The sequence below is a fragment of the Rhinatrema bivittatum genome, chromosome 5, assembly GCF_901001135.1.
Source record: "Rhinatrema bivittatum chromosome 5, aRhiBiv1.1, whole genome shotgun sequence".
Taxonomy (NCBI): Eukaryota; Metazoa; Chordata; class Amphibia; order Gymnophiona; family Rhinatrematidae; genus Rhinatrema; species Rhinatrema bivittatum.
Window position 1 is genome coordinate 246,317,662 of NC_042619.1, and position 20,690 is coordinate 246,338,351.

The window sequence follows — 20,690 nt, forward strand, 5'->3', positions numbered from 1 at the left end:
ATGCAGTTTTCCAGCCAAAGCTGCAGAACCTTAGCCAAAAGTTTCATATCCACATTCCACAGGGAAATGAGCCTATTCGCTTCTGATTCAGAAGCATCATACCCAGGCTTAGGCAGCAAGATAGTAATTGCATCTGTCAATGTTCCCGCTTGTTCCGGATGCCACTGCAAATAATCACATAGGTATTTCAAGGGGTCAAGCATATCTGATAAGAAACATTTATAAAAATCTATAGGATAGTCATCCGGTCCAGGACTTTTCTTAGGCAGGAACCATGAAATCGCTTCCTGCAGCTCTAGCGTAGAAACAGGTATCGCCAATTTGTCCTTCACTTGAGACAGAGTTGGTATATCTAGCCCGTCCAGATAACCAGCTATCACCGCATCGGAGGCCTAACCCTCCACTGAATACAGAGCGAAAAAAAGTCTTTAAACCATGAATTAATGCCCTCATCTGTATAAATCAACGTGCCATCTGCTCGCTTCATCTTAATTATCAAGGTATGTTGATTCCTCCTCCTCAGCAGACACATCAGAATGGCCCCTGCCTTATCTCCGTATTCATAGTAATGCTGTCTGGAATATTGCATGACTCTTTCTACATCCTCCAATTGTAACTCTCTAAGATCTGCCCTGCACTTTTCCAAAGCCCAAAATATGCAATATGAGCCAGTACGTTTATGTGCTCTTTCTAATTCACCTAATTTTTGCTGAAGAGATTGTTCACGCCAGAGCCTTTCTTGTGATCCGAAGTAAAACTGATAATATGACCCCGTAATACAGTTTTCAAAGTTTCCCATAACAATACTGGGGAATAATCATCCGAATTGTATATCTCAAAGAACTCAGCCACAGCTGGTGGATCATATCACAAAAAGGCTTATGACACAACAGATAGCCAGTATTCAGCCTCCAGCTTTTATCTTGCGCAGACTGTGAAGCCAGCTGGATCAGCCACCAAACTGGATTGTGGTCAGATAGCATTTGAGGCAAAATGTCTGCAAGACCCACCTTACCCATTAATACGTGAGAACAGTGAAAAAAATCTATGTGGCTATCGCCTGAATTTTAAAAGCCCTGAGTACGTAAAATCCAGGGGTTACACGCATGGTTGGGCCCTGTGCGTGCCAAGCGCTATTTCAAAAGGGCCTGGCCATGCAAGTAACCCCCGGTATACACAGAAGTGCTGGGCCATCGAAAAGAGGCTGGGCAGGGGGGCGGGGAGGCGGCCAGCCGGGACAGCAGCCATTAGGCCTTGTCCCGGGGAAGCACACGCCAGCAGTCAGCCGGCGCATGTAACTTACACCAGCTTGGAGGAGCGGGTAAGTTAAAAAAACAAAAATTCTAGGGTAGGTAGGTAGGGGTTAGGGGTCGGGGAAGAGAGGGGAAAAGATAGGAAGGTTAGGTAAGGGTATAGGGAAGTGCCGATAGCGTCGCCATGCGTATTTTTCTAAAATTCCCCCCCCCCCCACATGCGCGATTGATCACCCGCATGTGTGTGCGGAAATCATATTTTATAAAATGCGTGCGCTGACGTGCACATGTTAAAAAATAGCCGCGTCCATGAGCGTGTGCCAGGAACCATGCACACATGGACGCACGCATGCAGGTTTGAAAATCGACCCCTATATGATTGGAACCGGGGACAGTAATAAGTAAAATCTTTGCCAGAAAGGTTTTGCTCCCTCCAAACATCCAGTAACCCCAAGCGCGTCATCATATCTTGCAATGTATCTGCCTACCTGCCCATCTGTCCACCCTGGGATTCAGGCAGACATTCCAATCTCCACCAATTACTGTTGCGCTCGCCGGCCACAAACCTCTGCAGCCGGCTTCCCTCACCTTTTGGGGCAGGAGGCCCGCTCCTGCCTTGTCCATGCTCCGCCCTCTCTGACCCCAAAGACTGCTTCTCTGGTTCTGACCTTGATATGTTCTCTGCATTTTGCTCCACCTGCTGCCTGCCTCGACCTCCTGCCTGTTCATCAGTTACTGTTTGCTTGCTGCCTGTCCTGACTTCTGGCCTCCTTCTGGACTCTGTTGCTCACCACCGGCCCCGACCTCTGGTATGCCCGATTCCATTTTGTCTGCTGTCTTCGTTGGCTTTGTCACCGACCATAGACGTGTGCTTAAGTCCAGCCGACCCCGGTACCCAACCTCTGGGGGAACATGGGCTGGTATTGGTGAAAGTCCTGTTGGGTCTCTGCACCGACTGTACCCACCTCCTGATGACGAGGACTTGCAGGAGGTTTCCTCCTGTGGGTGGCGCCAACCTCATCTCGGCTCAGGGGTCCACCGACCAACAATTCCAGCAGGATAAGTCAAGAAGGCCTCAATCACCTTACCAAAACTAGCATAAAACTCTTGCTGCCTTACATGCGGCCTATAGACATTAGTCAGCACAAAATGTTCCCCTTGTAAAGAACATTCCATTAACACATGTCTACCATCCCCAGATGATTGGACCTTATGTACCCTAAATGGTACAGATCTATGTATAAGGATATAGATACCTCAACTTTTGGAATTAAATGAGGCATAGTCAATGTGCCTCACCCAGTCCTTAGCCAATTTAGAATGTGTTTCCTGAAGGAAAGCTTTATGAGCCCCCTTTTTATTCAAATAATCCAGAATTTGCCTTCTTTTGATTGGCAATTCTCCAAACATTTAAGGAGACTATATTAAGGGAAGAACTAACCATGATCACAAAGCAAAAATAAAATACCATTCCAGAGCAATAGCAAGAGAAAACCATTGCCTGCATCTGGCAATTTTAATACCATCACTTTCAAAAGAATCTTTACAAATCCTCAATTTACCAATCTCATTTCCCCCCAATCCCCATCCCAACCCCAACAAATACATCCAAGCACCCAAACTGGGACAATCCTAGATGACCCAACCCAGAAAACCCCCCCAAACAAACCCCCATCCCAACAAATGAGAACCAGGACAAGTGGGGGATACCCTGAGACCAGCCTTCTTCTCCCAGATCAACCCCAAATCTCGCTCCCCTATGCCCAACCAACCCACCTCTCCCAAGCCCATCATGACAACATATCGGGAGGCCAGTAGTCCCACAGTTTGTTCCATAAAAGAGACCCGTGTCACAAGGAAAGCACAGTCCACTTTGAAAAGCTTCCCCCAGAGGTCTTTGGCTCTTTCATAAACAGTGATAACTTGAGTAGTCCAATCAACGCTTTCAGACTGAGCCGTCAACATCTACACTGCACAGGTCTGCCGCCATCCAAGACCCAAGATTACAAATCTCTAAAACGTTATTACCAAGAAAAAATATCTGTCCCTCCCATCCCCCCACCCCCCAATCTGCCCCAGAAACGTTCACCATCCCTCCCTTGTGTCCCTTCCTCCCCACACCCCCTCACCCCAAACAACTAGAATATATAAAAAAAAAGCAAAGACAACAGCCAAACCTCCATCATGAAAAATGCTTAACTGGAATGGAGGAACATCAAGTAGAAACTCCCTCTCTCCCAAGACTTCTCAGAAAAAAGAAAAAGAAATAAGGAATGCAAGGGGGAGAGAAAAAAAGGCCCTAATCCACGCTGGGGTCTGTCTTCTGCCCTATGCAGCTTCTGCAAGAGGATCTGCACCACTTGCATACATTTGCAAATCACTGGCTTGCTGCCATGAATCACCCTCAGCCACACTGGGTAGAGCAGGGCATATTTCAGGCCTTTGATCTTCAGCTTCCACTTAACCTGTGCAAACGCTATGCAGCGCCTCGGAACCTCCTTGGAAAAGTCCTGAAACAAGAATATATGGGCTCGCTGGTAGCGCAATTCTTTATGCTGTCACCCTGCCTCCATGAGCCAGCATTTGTCCATAAATTGTGTACTCAGACTGTAACTGCTCTAGGCCTTTCGTTTCCTTTGGGCATCGGAGCCAGCTCATGATATGTGCGGCCTAGTTTAACTCTACTCCCTTTGAAATCAGCCTTAACCAATGCCGGCAGCCAGGTTGAAAAAAAGCTTACTGCATCAGCCCCTTCCACTTTTTCTGGCAGCCCAATTATTCTTAAATTCAAATTGTTGCGCTGATTCCAGTTTTCCAGATCATCTTGTGCTTTCTACTGTTCTCTAAGCAAAAGTTACTAGTGGGCATGCTAATCGTTTTATTATGAGTGTTTGAGATGATAAGCAGTTTTTCTAGATTATTGTCTTGATGATTGCCATTCTGTTTTTATTGTTTTTTGTTTATCTTTTATTATGAATTTTATATTGTAAACCACTTAGAAACTTTGATAAGTAGTATATTAAATAAATAAATAAATAAATATTCAGTGCACAGTGGTTTGGGTTTTACTCCCCCCATGATGGAGCAACAGATGGTGTGTCCTAGCTGTTTATCATCTTCAAGCACCATCAATCCTCGTGTATTTTTAGTTTGCCTTTCAATAGGACAGGAGCTGCCTGTCTTCTGCCCTTAATTTTTCCTAACTATTGAAGGGAGTGGAGACTGGTTTTCCGTTGAGGATCTGCCTACCAGTTTGACGCAGTTTAGTGTTATTTTGCTCTTGTAATCCTATTTTGGACACTCTTCCCTGAGAAAGCCTTGGTACCCTTTCATAGAGGATTGGGGCGTCCCTGTGTAAGGTTAGCTCAAGTGATAGGGACGATGCTGGCAGACCTCTGTCACTTCTTCAGGGCATGGATTTGTCTGGTGACCCGACGCAGAGGAGTCTCAACTTTAAGTATCCTGTTTAAGAGACTATCTCCTCAGTTTGAGGCACAGGCGTTTTTTCACTCTTCCTGTCTTTCTTGTCCTTTTTCCCTTCTTTGAGTAACAATCTATTTTTGTTCCCACCTACAGCTGAGTGCCTTTGGTACCAGGGGCTCAGTATCCATTCTATCTGAAAAGATTTGTCTTTCACTCCGAAGGAACCTGAAGACTGGAAGAGTATCTGGGAAGCCTGTATCTTTGCCATTTGCAGAGGAAGGAAATATGTGAAGGTTTTTTTTTAAAACATTGTTGCTGTGGATTCCAGCTGGGTTTTGCTTGAGAGGAGAGTGCCCACAGACAGGGAGAAAGAACGCTGAAGGAAAAAGGACTTCAGGAAACGTTTGAGAATGGGGACTCGTGTTCTAATGTACCATTGGGATTGACTGTATTCTGACCATTCAATGGTGGGAAGAGTCCTGTGAAAAGCTGGGAGTGGAGGAAAGATTTGCACTACTTGCAGTAAACAGGCCGACACAGTAAAATGTGCGGGAGAGCCGGCGCTCCGAGGCAAGCACCCACTCTCCCGACGCGCGCCCAGGCCACTCTCCTGGCACGTGATTTTGTATTTAAATGAGGGCCCGTGGTAATAAGGAGGTGCTAGCGACACTAGCGCGTCCCTAGCGCCTCCTTATTGACAGAAGCGGTGGCTGTCAGCGGGTTTGACAGCCATGGGTTCGAAAAACAGATGCCGGCAAAATTGAGCGTCCGTCTTCCGACCCGCGAGCTGATTTTTTTTTTTTACGATTTTTTTTTTGGGGGGGGGGGGGATGGGCCTCCGACTTAATATCGTTATGATATTAAGTTGGAGGGCGTACAGAAAAGCAGTTTTTTCTGCTTTTCTGTACACTTTCCTAGTGCCGGCTGAAATTAAAATGTGCAGCTTGGCTGCACATTTTACTTTCTGTATGGTGTGGGAATAACTAAAAGGCTCATGAACATACATTTGCATGTTGCAGGCGCTATTAATTTTTGGGGGGTTGGACACGCGTTTTTCCTCGCGCTATTACCCCTTACTGTATAAGGGGTAATAATAGCACATCGAAAACACGCGTCCACATGGGGGCTAACAGTGCGCTCGGCCTGAGCGCACCGTACTGTATCAGCCCGACAATAGCTGTAAAGGAAGAGGAGCTTAAGTGTCAAACGAGGGGCTTCTAAGAGGAATTCAGAGACTTTACTACAACAGTTAGGTCACAAATTGATCTTCTTCTTCACTATTGTTCATCACTTTTCTTTGAACCAAAGGGCTGTAAAAAGAAATCTTCGTTTAATTAATCAATTACCAGTAAATGAGTTGGAAACCCCCTTGCTGTCCAGTGTGATTTGTGCTGCTAAAGACTGTGGAGACAATTAAATCTGTGCGCAGAGACTGAAAACAAGAGCTGGTGCAGAGTTTAATGCAAAAGGGCCTTCAGGTTAAGCCTCCCCCCATCAGGGAGCCCTGGACATCAGATCTGTGATGCCATCCGTAGAGGTAGAGAACAAGAGTGCAGGTAGGGTCCATCCTCTCTTTCCTATGTGCCCCCGGATGCCAGTGAAAGGATCCGACTCACCCGGGGGGTTACATAAGGAGAGGGGCAAGCAATGTGAAAAATGTAGAAAATTATTTCTTACTTAAATGAAGCACCTTTAAGCCTCATAATAATGGGATATCAGATAGAGCGGGTCTTGGCAAATGTAATGCATATAAACTCAAAAGCATCAATTATTAATCCCAAAACAGGAGGAAAGGCGTATTCTGTTGTTTTGTATTTCTAGTGCAGCAAATAAAATAGGAATTCCTAAAATAACAGAATCCAGTTAATATCAAGGTCTCAACAATGTTCAATAGCTAGTGCAACCATGACTTAAAATGGTGTATAGCACTTCCATAACACAAGCAGTGTGTCTAGCACCTATGTCCAAAAATAAGATAGTCACCATATTGTGACAGTAACTTTTAAACCGGCGCGGGGGCACACAGGTGCAGGAATTAGTCGGCCCACGCCCAGGGATGAGGCCATTTTCTAACATATGTCCTATATGCGCGCATGGTATAAAATAGCCTGAGCACACGCACTTGTGCACTCAATTTTAAGTGGATGCATGCCAATGTGCACCAATGCCGCTTCTACTGCGTATGTGGGGGTATTTTAAAAATACACGCGTGCCGACGCCATTACCAGTTTTCCCATTTCATTCCCAGTTCACCTAGGTAAGGGATAGGACTTCCAAATCCCCCTAGTTTAATAGCCTCCCCACTGATCTGCTTAGAATTTTAAGTTTTGCAACTTAGACGCCATCCATAGCAAAAGTAAAGTTTTGCAGCAGGGCACCCTGGCGCGTGCCAGTGCATGTAAGTATTTACACGCAAATTTCAAGTTTGAATCCAGGAACACCCATGCCCCAACCAAGCCCTGCCCCTTTTTCTGAACTTTTAATTTGTGCAAGCAGCGTCAAGTACACGCATATCCGGCCGGCTTTTAAAATCCACTCAGTGCACACCGGCCCGACATATTTGCTATTTCCCTAATTTTGGCATGCATTGGCCTTTTAAAATTCACCTTTGTATTCCCAACCCTGACATCAGCTGATGTTGTGGCCCAATAAACCTTCATGAGGGGAACATTTAAACTTAGTAAACTTATCTGTGGCAAAATGTTTAATCTCTTAGCACTGCTGAATATGCTGGCTAAGTTAGCTGGCTAACTTTAGCTGGCTTACGTACCTAGTTGGCTAATCTGTGAATATGGACCTCATTAATTTTCAAAGAGTTTAGGTGCCTAATTTGGGGAGTTAGGTCCCTAAATTGACCCTTTTGAAAATTCACTAGGGCTGCGTGTTCAAATTTAGGGAACTTAGTAAACAAGGACCCTAAATTTAGGGACTTAAAATATCAGAGGCTATGGAGGTGGATATAGAGTGGTGAAAAATGTAGGTGCTTAGTACTAATTCTCAGCAGTAACGCAGGTTTTAAAAAGCTGAAAATTACGCACTTATGTCCTCATGCACGCGTGAGGAATAAGGGGGGTGGAAAAGGGCCAGGACACGGGCGTTCCAGATTGGGGCCAACACGCACATAACTCCGTATTTTAAACCTGAAAACTGCAGCACGCGTATGCGAGATATCCGCGTAGCTTTACTGCTGCTCCTGATGGGCAGCAAGTCTGGAGATCTCAAGTTTTAGGGTTTATAGGGCAGGGTGAGGAGGCCAGGTCAACTGGGCGGTGTGCAGGATGAAGAACCAGAGAGGTCTGAACAGAGCGGTATGGGAATAAAAACTGATGGACTAATTGGGAAAGTGGCTCATGCGAGCATATTTTAAAATCCGCAAACGTACGTGCGTAAAAGCCGAAAGGTCCTATGGAAGACACGCACGCTAGCTGTGCTTGAGTAACCTCTTCAGATTAGGAGCATACTTACATGTGGCGGGTGCATTTTAAAACACACATGCGCAAGTGCGTGCTTAACGAAAAATTCCAGCGTATCCCCGCTCGCGCGCTTATACACACTTTTATGGGCACACGCGCGCTCGTTTTAGGGTCCTAAATCTAGACCAATGATTAGGGCTCCCCCCTAATTTCAATTATATGTTTCCTAGTTCAGTATATTATCTGTTTTATGTAAGGGCCCCGCCCAATGGTTTTGTGTTCACTGTAAACCGATGCGATGTGCGAACGGTCATCGGTATAAAAGAAACGTTAAATAAATAAATAAATAAATAAATGATTAGCAGGCCTAAATTTAGGACCCTAAATTATAGCTCCTAAGCTGAGGGGAATTTTCAGCTGAAAATAAATTCCTAAATTTGAGGGCTCAACTTTTTTTTGAATATCGGCCTCAAAGCAAAGAAGAAATTCACTATTTTAGGACACTCAGGATTTTAGAACAGGATTTTTCCTTTCTGTGTCTAATGCAAAACTCCTGAAAATAGATCCTGTTTGTTTAAAAAGTAGGCAGCATTGTTTTTGGGGAAAAAAATGCACATTTAAAACTAATCGAAGAAAGTTCTTTTTTACTCAACGCACAATTAAACTCTGGAATTTGTTGCCAGCTAATGTGGTTAGTGCAGTTAGTGTAGCTGTGTTTAAAAAAGGATTGGATAAGTTCTTGGAGGAGAAGTCCATTACCTGCTATTAAGTTCACTTAGAGAATAGCCACTGCCATTAGCAATGGTTACATGGAATAGACTTAGTTTTTGGGTACTTGCCAGGTTCTTATGGCCTGGATTGGCCACTGTTGGAAACAGGATGCTGGGCTTGATGGACCCTTGGTCTGACCCAGTATGGCATTTTCTTATGTTCTTATGTTCTTACTTTTTCTGCACTCAGAAAAATGGTTACGACTATCTGATACCAGATACAGTAATTGCCCATTGTAGCTGCTGCTAGAAGAGCAACACTTTTTAGAATATGCAAATTTATCCTAATTAGGGCTGTCATAAAGAGTATGGCATCAATGACTGTCAGATTAAATTGGCCAGACTGAGGCTATTTTTTGATATTTAGAAATGTTTTGCAAACTGGCCATGGCTTTTAGAGAAGCCAACAAAAATTCCAACATAAATCCATAAAATATATCTATCAAAGAGGAAACAAACATAGAGCAATCAGTAGATTCCTTTAGTTGTTCAAAATCTAAAGTCACTTTCTTAAAGAAAGTTTCTCTCATTACAACCAAGTAATTGACTGGTTAGAGGCAACACAGAATTTCATAAATCTGTATCAGCAAAAAATGGCCCCATTTTTCAAGGAGTTTATCCGAGAGGCAAATATTCCTATAAATCTTGCGCCTAGTGAGCTTTGGCTAAATTGCCCTCACACTACTAATGCTATTGAAAATTCTACATAATCTGGTTGACTTCTATGCAAATTACCCTCCATGCCAGTTCCTTAAGTTTGCAGTGGTGCAGCATTACAAAGCTTCCGTTGAACACTACTATCAAGATGAACCTTGTTCTGACTAGGGATGTGAATCGTGTGCCCAATTGTTTTAATGATCGGGTTCGGCTGGAAGGAGAAAAAAATCTGATCGGTAGAGATGTGAATGGGAATCGGTTCCGATTCCCATCGCTAATTTTTTTTAGTGAGGCCCAAGCTGATAAAAAAAACCCCCACCCTGGCCCTTTAAAATTGACCCCTTAGTTTCCCCCACCCTCCCGAACCCCCCCAAAACTTTTTACAAATACCTGGTGATCTAGCAGAAGTCCCGGGAGTGACCTCCCGTTCTCAGGCCGTCGGCTGCGCTAATAAAAATGGCGCCGATGGCCCTTTGCCCTTACCATGTGACAGGGTATCCGTGCCATTGACCAGCCCCTGTCACATGGTAGGAGCACTGGATGTCCGGCACCATTTTTAAAGATGGCGCGGGCCATAGCGCCGGCCATCCAGTGCTCCTACCATGTGACAGGGGCCGGCCAATGGCACGGATACCCTGTCACATGGTAAGGGCAAAGGGCCATCGGCGCCATTTTTATTAGGGCAGCCGACGGCCCGAGAACGGGAGATCGCTCCCGGGACCACCACTGGACCACCAGGTAATTTTAAAATGTTTTGGGGGGAATTGGGAGGGTGGGGGAAGCTAAGGGGGTGCTTTTAAAGGGTCGGGTGGGTTTGGTTTTTTTTATCGGGCCATCGGCGCCATTTTTATGAGTGGCAGCCGACGGCCCGAGAGCGGGCAATCGGTCCCGGGGCTTCCACTGGACCACCAGGTACATGTAAAAAGTTTTGAGGGGGTTTGGGAGGGTGGGGGAAGGTAAGGGATTAGTTTTAAAGGGTCAGGGTGGGTTTAGGGGTTGTTTTGGTGTGCCGGTTTTCCCACCCTCCCCCCAAATAACTCTCTTTAGTGGACACTATCCTGATTAATGATTTTTTCATGATAGATCGGGGAAATTTCTATTGAATCACACTCTTTAATGATTTTTGACGATTTAAAAAATATCGGACGATATTTTAAATCGTCAAAAAATGATTCACATCCTTAGTTCTGACCCCCTGAGTATTTCTTGTTTCGATTACCCACTTGGACAGCAAGTGTTAAGGTACTCATGCTGATGGGCATCATCCAATTAAGAAACATGGCCAATTCTACTAAACACTGTACATATTCTTATACAAGTTAAATTATCCTTGGATGTGATCTATACTCCTTCACCAGAAAGGTGTTAAACAACACTTACAAGTGCCAGTCATTCCACTGAAAAATACATTTTTATTGTGCTAAATTTTAACAGTGCCAAGAGAAAGTTTAGCATAAAACCACATTCAAGCATTATGGGCTATCTTGGGCCCGTCAGCCCTGAGGATTTTAATGAATTAAGGGGTGAATTTTAAAAGCTTGATGGGAGTCAAAGACGGGAGACATGCGGACAAGTCAGGCAGATTTTAAAAAGTGCATGCATACACGTACACATCTCCCGGTACACGCACAGAAATATTTTTACAAAAAAAAAAGGGGCCCAGCATGGTCGTGGTCTGGGCAGGGCATGGGCATTCCAGGGTTTCTCAATGAATCCAGCACGTAAATACCTACCTATGCACACAAGCGTGCACGGGGTCCCCTACTGCGTAACTTTACTTCTGTTATGTACGACGTGTAAGTCAGAAAAAAAAATCTAAAGAGGTGAGCAGGGTTTTAAGGGTTGGGGCTAATAGGGTAAAGCAGAGGCTAATTAATGGGGGGGGGGGGGGTTAGGAAGTCTGATCCCTTAACTTGGCGAACTGGGAACGAACTGAATTAATTGGTAATTGCATTGGTGCTCGTGTCTACTGAAATCCCCCCCACTTACGCAGTAGAGGTGGAATTTGCGTGCACATGTACACTCGTACAGCCTATTTTATATCATGAGTGCATATACGCGCGCATGTTGCTGCATCCTTTGGAGCAAGCCGGCATACGTGCATCCACGTGCATCCACGTGCCGGTATCAAAGTTACCATAATTCGGGAGAATTTTCAAAGGGCCAAGCGAGTAAAAATTGGGGCTTAGGCACGTGGCTGGAGCGTTTTCAAAAGGGCCCAGCCTTGCACGTAAGTCCCGATACACGCACAAGTGCTGGGCCCTGAAAAAGGGGGGGTAGAGGGGGCCCGGGGGCGTGGTCTGACCGCTGTCCTGGGGAAGCGCATGCCAATAGTCAGCCGGCGTGCAGAAGTTGCTACTACTCCAATGGAGCAATAAGTTAAAAAACAAAAAAAAAAGCTCCCTCCCAGTCCACTCCAATTAAGGAGTGGACTGGGAGGGAGCTTTCTTATCCCTAATCCTACCCTTCCTACCTCTTCCCCTCTCCACCCTGACCACTAACCTAACCCTTACTATCTCCATTTTTTTGTTTTTTAACTTTTTTAACAGTCCACTCCTTAATTGGAGTGGACTGGGAGGGAACTGGGGAAGGCCCAATTGAGTTACTGCATGTAATTTACTAAACTTCACCCCCCTGCGCATGCTGCCTGCACATGCAACGGCCCTCAGATTTTATAACATGCACGCGCCGGCGCACGCATGTTATAAAATCAGCGCATCCATGTGTGCGTGCCGGAAACCGCGCGCACATGCTCCTTTTAAAATCTACCCCATTATTTTCTGGAGTGGCATTCTTGTATATTTTGACTTGTGCAATTTTATTTCTTTTTTTGAACAGTTTTTTGGGCCAGGAACTGGAATTCCTCCTGGTTTCTTGAAGCGTAACGCTTTGCTTTGTTTGCTTTTATGCTTTTGATCTAAGCAGACTTCCATGGAGTTTAACATCTATGCAGCGCTGGGGATAACTTCCAGAAAGGTTTTTATTTAAATAGGTAGTTGACTTGAGTTTGTTTAATTCTAAATCCCACACATTTGCAAAACAGGATTTTTTTTTTCTCAGTGCCTGCAAAGCCCAGAATTGGGTTTAACGTCTGTGTTACCAAGGGATTTATGCCTTAACTAAGAGCTCTTATCCCTGGTTTTATCATCAAATACACTACAAATTTCTTTGATAACCTAGGACCTGATTTACAAAACTGTATCCTCATAGACAAAGGCCTGAGGAAAAACTCTTAGTAAATCAGGCCTTTTAGTATCCCTACCCTTAATCTGCCTAGCTGGACTTCATTACATTTTAGAAAATGTAGTATGTGGTATTTTGTAATATAAAAGGTACTGTAATCGTATATTTGATCTATTACCTGTAGAGAGAGTCAACTAGCCGTTTTGAAGGTAATCTCCACAATATCCTCGGCCATGGGTCACCAGCAGCACTGCAGTCCAGGCGCAGGGTGCTGCCATAAGTTACATCTGTTTTCTGGGGTGAGCTTCCGGTAATCTTGGCATTGGATGAATGCTTTGTTACATCAATGTTGACTGTCCTCCTGGCGTTGCCCACTATGTTAACTGCTACACATTCATAGCGTCCGCTATCTCTTGGTGAGATGTTGCGAATGTAAAGAGTTCCGTTAGGGAAAACGAACATATTGCCATTGACGAACTGCGATGGCCTGATCTGTGTGCCATCAAAGAGTATCCAGCGGATGCTTGGGATGGGAGCAGCTTTTGTGGTGCAGTGAACATATACACTGTGCCCCGGCGAGAGAGAGATGTTCTCCAGCTTCTCCTGCTGAATTATAGGAGGTAAGGCGGCAATGTGGAGCCTGATTGCAAGACTGTCAGCCCCTGCCACGTTGCTAGCCACACATTTAAAAATTCCTCTGTCAGAAAATGTAGTCTCTTTGATGGTTAAAGTTCCATTTTCAGAAATCATTATCCTCGACTCCACTGGCGATCCAGTTCGCATAACTTTCCTGTCTGGGAAAATCCAGGAAATGTGAGGAGCTGGTGTACCAGTGGCCTGGCATTCCATTGTCATGGTTTCGCCCAGGTAAACTGTAACGTCTTTGTGATGAGAAGTTACAATTTTTGGCTGATGTGCTACCACTGTTAAAGTAATGAGCATTTTATCAACACCATACTGGTTCTGTGCAGTACACAAATACTGTCCACGGTCCTGAAGCTGAGCATTTCGAATAGTAAGGGAACCATTCTTCAACACTTCAAACCTTGGTATCCTTGTGCTGGCTGTTATTAACGCACCTGTAAAGAATGTAAAACATATCTTCTTTCATTTGCTGGCGAGTTACACTTTGCCTGAAACACGTCACAGTCACTGCAATCCTTATAGATGCATTTTGATAGTAAGCAGAGGAAGCAGTACAGTACAAAATTTCAAAAAACTGGTTTCACATCACATTCTGATTACACAGAATGACGCCCAACAAGATTTTTGTTGTGGGCCTGAATAGCTAAAACCAATTTGGTTTATAACTTCAATTTTAAATATGCCTGTTTCTATTATATCAGATACTTGTTGGGTTGCTGTGCTGAAATGTAAATCTAGGGGGTGCTCCTGCTCCCATTATTTCATTATTGAAAAAGCGGGGTTAAAATTCACTTGCAATCCAGATGAAATTCCAAATCAGAAGCCTCTTTTATTTCATATGTAATACCATCTATAGCAGGGGTAGGCAACTCCGGTCCTCACGTGCTGCAAGCCAGTTGGACTGTCAGGAGATGGCCAATGAATATGCATGCAATGGAGGAGGCAGTGAATACTCAGCATGGGTATCTTGAAAACCTAACTGGCTTGTGGCACTCGAGGACCAGATTTGCATTCTCATAATCTATAGCATTCAGTAGGCTTGACATACTTAGCATTATTTCCATAAACACACACCACAATGAAAAACTTTCCAAGTGCATCTGGCCCAGTTAGAGAATCATATAACGATTGCAAAAATAGAAATGCTTCCAAGATTTCTTTGCAGCAATAATATTAAGAATTCCACATAAATCAGCAGAAGTCAAAACCTCAGTAGAAAAGGGAGCAATGAAATGGATAACGATGCTGTTATTCTTACTGTTCTCTTAAAGGGACACTGTCAGAGTCCATAACGTCAGAATCTGAAAACCTATAAAAAGTAAATCTTGTTATCCAATTATTATCCATTGCCCTCTGTTGAGTTATGCTTTGCATTTCTTGTTATCCTTTTGACTGTTTTATAACCTTTTTAATGAAAATCTGAAAACTTTAGAGGCAGAGCATGCTATATAATAATGGCTGATGTTTGTTTACCAATGTGGTGCAGCAAGAAAGACATGCAAATAGGGCCGGCTCTAGGCCAATTAGAGCCCTGTGCAAAAACTGACATTGGCGCCCCATCCCCCACCCTTGCTGAAAAAAAGCCAGCTTCATTCACGCCACCAAGTGCATCCTCGTTAACTTCCATCCTCCTTTCCTCGCTCTTATCTTTCATATCTGCCCTGACCCAGCCAACAGGAGAGCAGCACCAGGAGCCCAGCACTTCTAAACACTACTTCTCTCTGCATCCTCTCGCTCTCTCTTCCTCTCTTGCATGCAGGGGCAGCTCAAGGCAATCTGCTGCCTGAGGTGCACAAACGTCTTTCTCTCTTTCATACATAGACACTCTGTAATACACATGTTCATTCTCATACACACTGTCTCATATGCCCAATCACAAACGGTCCCTGACACTCACGCATGCTGACTCACTGACATGTTCACACACACTGACTGCTCGCACACATGCTCTCACGCCCATAAACATACATGCTCACCGACTTTCACATATACTCTCTCTTTCATACTGACATACGGACTCATGCTTTCTCTCATCCTCACACTGACCTGTTCACCAACACTCATGTGCTGTCATGCTCACCTACATGCTCACAGTTGCACATGCTCATTGACTCATGCATTTTCACAGCATTCACTGACACACACACACACACACACACACACACACACTCACTCTCAGTCAAAAACACACATTCATTAACTCAGGTGTTTTCTCTATCTCTCTCTTCTCCCCTCTGAATACATTTTAAAAAATAGTTTTTACTTACATTGGTGATCAGGGGGACCCAGGCAGGGCCCCAAGATCCAGACCATGAATAGGAGTCAGTGATGGTGCCAGGCTTGCCGCTAAGAAGTTAGCGTCAGGCCTGCCACAACGAGGATGACAGCAGGAGCGGCAGGAGCAATTGTGGCCAGCTGTGGCAGTGGAACTCTGGCTGCGAAGGGGCAGGCCACGTCAGCACGGCTCTGACCGCAGGCCGGGGAGCAACAAAGCCGGCATCTCGCCGGCAGAAGGTGAGAGGACGCTCGTGGGCTTGTCCTGCAGCGGCACTCCACCCTGAAGGGGCAGGCCACGTCAGCACGGCTCTGACCGCAGGCCGGGGAGCAACAAAGCCGGCATCTCGCCGGCAGAAGGTGAGAGGACGCTCGTGGGCTTGTCCTGCAGTGGCACTCCACCCTGAAGGGGCAGGCCGCGTTGGCAGCGGCTCTGACTACTGGCCGGGGAGCAACTAAGCCAGTGTGCTGCCGGCAGAAGGTGAGAGGCTGCTCATCGACTTGTCCCGCAGCGGCAATGCAACAATGGCCCAGCAGCTGACAGCAGGTTTGGCCTGCTCACTGCCTCCCTTCGGCTGCCGGCAGAAGCTTGTTGACAGAGCTGCTCGTTGATAAGCCTGAAGGCAGGGTGAGGCGGCTGTGGATGGAGAGTTTTGAAGGGAAATTTGTGCTGCCTCAAAATTTTGCCACCTGAGGTGGCTGCCTCACCCTGCCTTATTATAGAACCACCCCTGCTGCATGAGAGAGAGAGATGCCAACGGTAGGAAGCAGCATTTAGAAATGCTAGGTAAAATACTTTATAAAATACTGCATGTTTCTGCCCCATAAGTATACGGGTATAAAGGTGAATTTTAAAAGCCTGGCACGCACCAAAACCGGGAGATATTTGCACAAGTTGGGCCGGCATGCGCTGAGCGGATTTTAAAAGCCGCCTGAGTATGCACGTAATTGCTGCTATGTGCACAAATGAAAAGTTCCCCAAAAGGGGCAGACCATGGGTGTGTTCTAGACGGTGCATGGGCGTTTCTGGATTTTAACTTGAAATTTGCACATAAATACTTATCCGCACAGGCATGCACCAGGGTCCCCTGCTCTGTAACTTTACTTCTGCTATGGATTGCATAAGTTGTAAAACAGAAACTTAGAGGTGGATCAGCAGGGTTTTAAAGGCCAGGGCTAACAGGGGGGAAGGAAGGGTATTAAACTAGAGGATCTGGAAGTTCTATCCCTTACCTGGGCAAACTGGGAATGAACTGGGAAAACTGGTAATGGCGTGGCTGTGTAGGCCTATTAAAATCCACCCACTTACGCTGGAATCGCTCTCGAAAGAGAGGGAGGCATAAGGGATCGAATCGCTGCTCTTTTTGCCATCATTGAGCCTACCATCGCGAACGGACCTAAGCCACGCCCCCAGAAGTGACATCACGACCCGGGCTGAACGCTGGTATAAATTCAACACAGGTGCGGCCTGAATTGGAGGAGTCCCTGGCTGGAATCGCTCTCGAAAGAGAGGGAGGCATAAGGGATCGAATCGCTGCTCTTTTTGCCATCATTGAGCCTACCATCGCGAACGGACCTAAGCCACGCCCCCGGAAGTGACATCACGACCCGGGCTGAACGCCGGTATAAATTCAACACAGGTGCGGCCTGAATTGGAGGAGTCCATGGCTGGAATCGCTCTCGAAAGAGAGGGAGGCATAAGGGATCGAATCGCTGCTCTTTTTGCCATCGTTGAGCCTACCATCACGAACGTACCTAAGCCACACCCCCAGAAGTGACATCACGACCCGGGCTGAACGCCGGTATAAATTCAACACAGGTGCGGCGCGCTGCCAAAGTTGCGCGCCAAAAGGGCGCGCCCCTTGGAAAAATTTTCTTATATTGTTTTTCTTGAAGTTATATGGGTAGAAAAAGGAAAACGAAGATCTTGACGTCATCCCCAGCAGTTCAGCAGGTTAAGGGTCCTATGGATTTTCACTTGACAAGGCGGGTAAGTCAATCAGCCCGCAATTCAATTCCAGACATTTCTTTTTCCTCTGGAGCATCAGTAAGTCCCAGCCAGCAGCTTGGATCTCAACCAGCAGCAGAAATACTGACTCCATCTCAGCCAATTGCAAAACAAACAGATATGATTTCAATTAATAGTAGTAACTCCCCCCCTGTAGGAGGAGTTGGGGAGAATGAATTGGGGGCTATAGGAGGTTCCGAACTACAGTGTTTAGTTTCGGATCCTATGGTCCCCCAAAACATAACATTGGTTGATGTATGGAGGGCCATTAATGAAATGCAGAAGGTTATGATGGGTTTTATGGCTCAAAGTAATAAGTCATCTGTTGAAACAAAGAATGCCTTAGATTTATGTGATAACAGGCTGAAGCAAGTAGAGGAAGCAAATAACATCACTTCAGTCTGCTAATAATGCCTTTATCAAAGATAGCATAAGTATTCACCGGCAGATTGAAAATCTGGAGAATGAGAATAGAGTAAGGAATATAAGGTTTTTGAATTTTCCAATGACTAGACTTCTATCTCCCAGTGAATTACTTAAGAAATATTTGGTGGAAAATCTAGCGATTACATCGATAGATGACAAAAGCATTTCAAAAATTTATTATGTGATTAATACTAAGCTTAGAAAGCCGGAGGGAGAGGAAGAGATGGACATTGTCCAGCAGCAATCTCCTAATTTGACTGCTTTTCTTGAATCTTCTTTGGATGATATTCCTATAAGATCAACTTTGATTGTCACATTTGTTAGAGAAAGTGACAAAATACTAATTATGCAGAAATATTTTAAAAATAAGGAGTTTCTTTTTTGTGGACAAAAAGTTCAACTCTTCCCAGATGTGTCCCGCACTACACAAACAAGGAGGAAACAGTTTTTTAAATTTAAAATCCAGAGTAATAACTCTGGGAGCTACATTCTTCTTAAAATTCCCATGCAAGTGTATTGTGGTTCACCAGAAGAATAAATTTGTTTTTCAGGATCCCTCCCATTTAGAAATATTTCTTTCAGATAGGGAAAGTGGTTGAGATAAGATAAAGAAGCTGCAAAAAATAGAAAAATTTCCAGTGATGTAAAGATTGAATTTACATTTTCCTTAGTTTATTATTTGAATTTATCCTCCCCTGATGTGGACTAGGAATTTTGGTTTGGATTATTATAGAAACATAGAAACATAGAAACATAGAAATGACGGCAGAAGAAGACCAAACGGCCCATCCAGTCTGCCCAGCAAGCTTCACATTTTTTTCTCATACTTATCTGTTTCTCTTAGCTCTTTGGTTCTATTTCCCTTCCACCCCCACCATTAATGTAGAGAGCAGTGATGGAGCTGCAACCAAGTAAAATATCAAGCTTGATTAGTTAGGGGTAGTAGGGGTAGTAACCGCCGCAATAAGCAAGCTACACCCATGTTTATTTGTTTTACCCAGACTGTGTTATTCAGCCCTTATTGGTTGTTTTTCTTCTCCCCTGCCGTTGAAGCAGGGAGCTATGCTGGATATGCGTGTAGTATCAGTTTTTCTTCTCCCCTGCCGTTGAAGTAGAGAGCTATGCTGGATATGCGTGAAGTATCAGTTTTTCTTCTCCCCTGCGGTTGAAGCAGGATATGCATTGAACGTGAAGTATCAGACTTATTTGGTTTGGGGTAGTAACCGCCGTAACAAGCCAGCTACTCCCCGCTTTGTGAGTGCGAATCCTTTTTTCTTCTCCCCTGCCGTTGAAGCAGAGAGCTATGCTGGATATGCGTGAAGTATCAGTTTTTCTTCTCCCCTGCCGTTGAAGCAGAGAGCTATGCGTGAAGTATCAGTTTTTCTTCTCCCCTGCCGTTGAAGCAGAGAGCTATGCTGGATATATATTGAAAGTGAAGTATCAGGCTTATTTGGTTTGGGGTAGTAACCGCCGTAACAATTCATTATATTTTGTTAATATAATGAATTCATTAATTTCTTGTAGTCAAAATTTGTTCTTTGATTTTATACATTGTAATAATGTTTAAAAACTTTAATAAACTATCAATTACAAAAAAAAAAAACATTTTTGGGGGGGGGTTCGGGAGGGTGGGGGATTCGTTTTAAAGGGTCGGGGTGGGTTTTAGGGTTGTTTTGGTGTGCCGGTTTTCCCGCCCTCCCCCCTCCCCCCGATTTACGAATTTTTGACAATAAATCAGGGGAATTGCTATTGTATCGTGGCTCTAACGATTTTTGACGATTTAAAATATATCTGACGATTGTTTTAAATCGTCAAAAAAACGATTCACATCCCTATTCCTCCATAGCAGAAGTAAAATTATGTGGCACTGGACCTGGGAGTGTGCATCCATCCATTTTATTTGACATATTTTACATTAGTAAGACCTACCCTTGAGGCAATATGGGAGGCCATTGAAGGCTTGGGCAAGATGATTTCAACCCAGATTAACCCTTTGGTGGCAAAAATAGCCGATATTCAATCTAGAGTTTCTGTGTTGGAAGCTTCTAAACTATCGATCGAGAAATCTGTCGAAGCTAATAAAAGAGAAGTGAACTCTGTGAAAGCTTTGCAAATGGCTACTATTAAAGAGAATACTTTTATGTCTAATAACATGGAGAACTTGGAAAAGCTTATGAGGGGCAGAACTTAGGGGCGGATTTTAAAAGGGTTACGCGTGTAACTGTTTTAAATCCGCTCCTGCGTGCGCTGAGCATAATTTGCATAGGCCTGGCAATGAGCACAAGCCCCGGGACCCACATATGTCCCGGGGCTTGATAAAAGGAGCGGGGAGTGGGCGGTGCGGTCCAAGGGTGGGGCAGGGGTGGGACAGAGGTCTCTGGCACAGCGGCCATGCCGGGGGATCACGCACCGGCAGTTGCTTGGCGCACGCAACCTACGCCTGCCCAGAGGCAGGCGCAACTTATAAAATAAAGGTGGGGGGTGATTTAAGTAGGGCTGGGAGGCGGGTTAGGTAGGGGAAGAGACAGGAAGGTGGGGGGTGGGGGGGGGGGGGCAGAAGGAAAGTTCCCTCCGAGGCCGTTCCGATTTCGGAAAATCTTATGAGGGGCAGAAACTTAGGGGCAGATTTTAAAAGGGT

General features: G+C 45.0%; 1 protein-coding gene across 1 annotated transcript in view; it reads right to left on the minus strand.

Annotated features, from left to right (window-relative positions):
- Positions 1-20,690, minus strand: part of MXRA5 (matrix remodeling associated 5) — an 82,935-nt gene that overhangs the window by 19,524 nt on the left and 42,721 nt on the right. Inside the window, 1 exon segment of the mRNA XM_029603694.1 lies at positions 12,878-13,778. Coding sequence (XP_029459554.1) covers positions 12,878-13,778 — 901 coding nt within the window.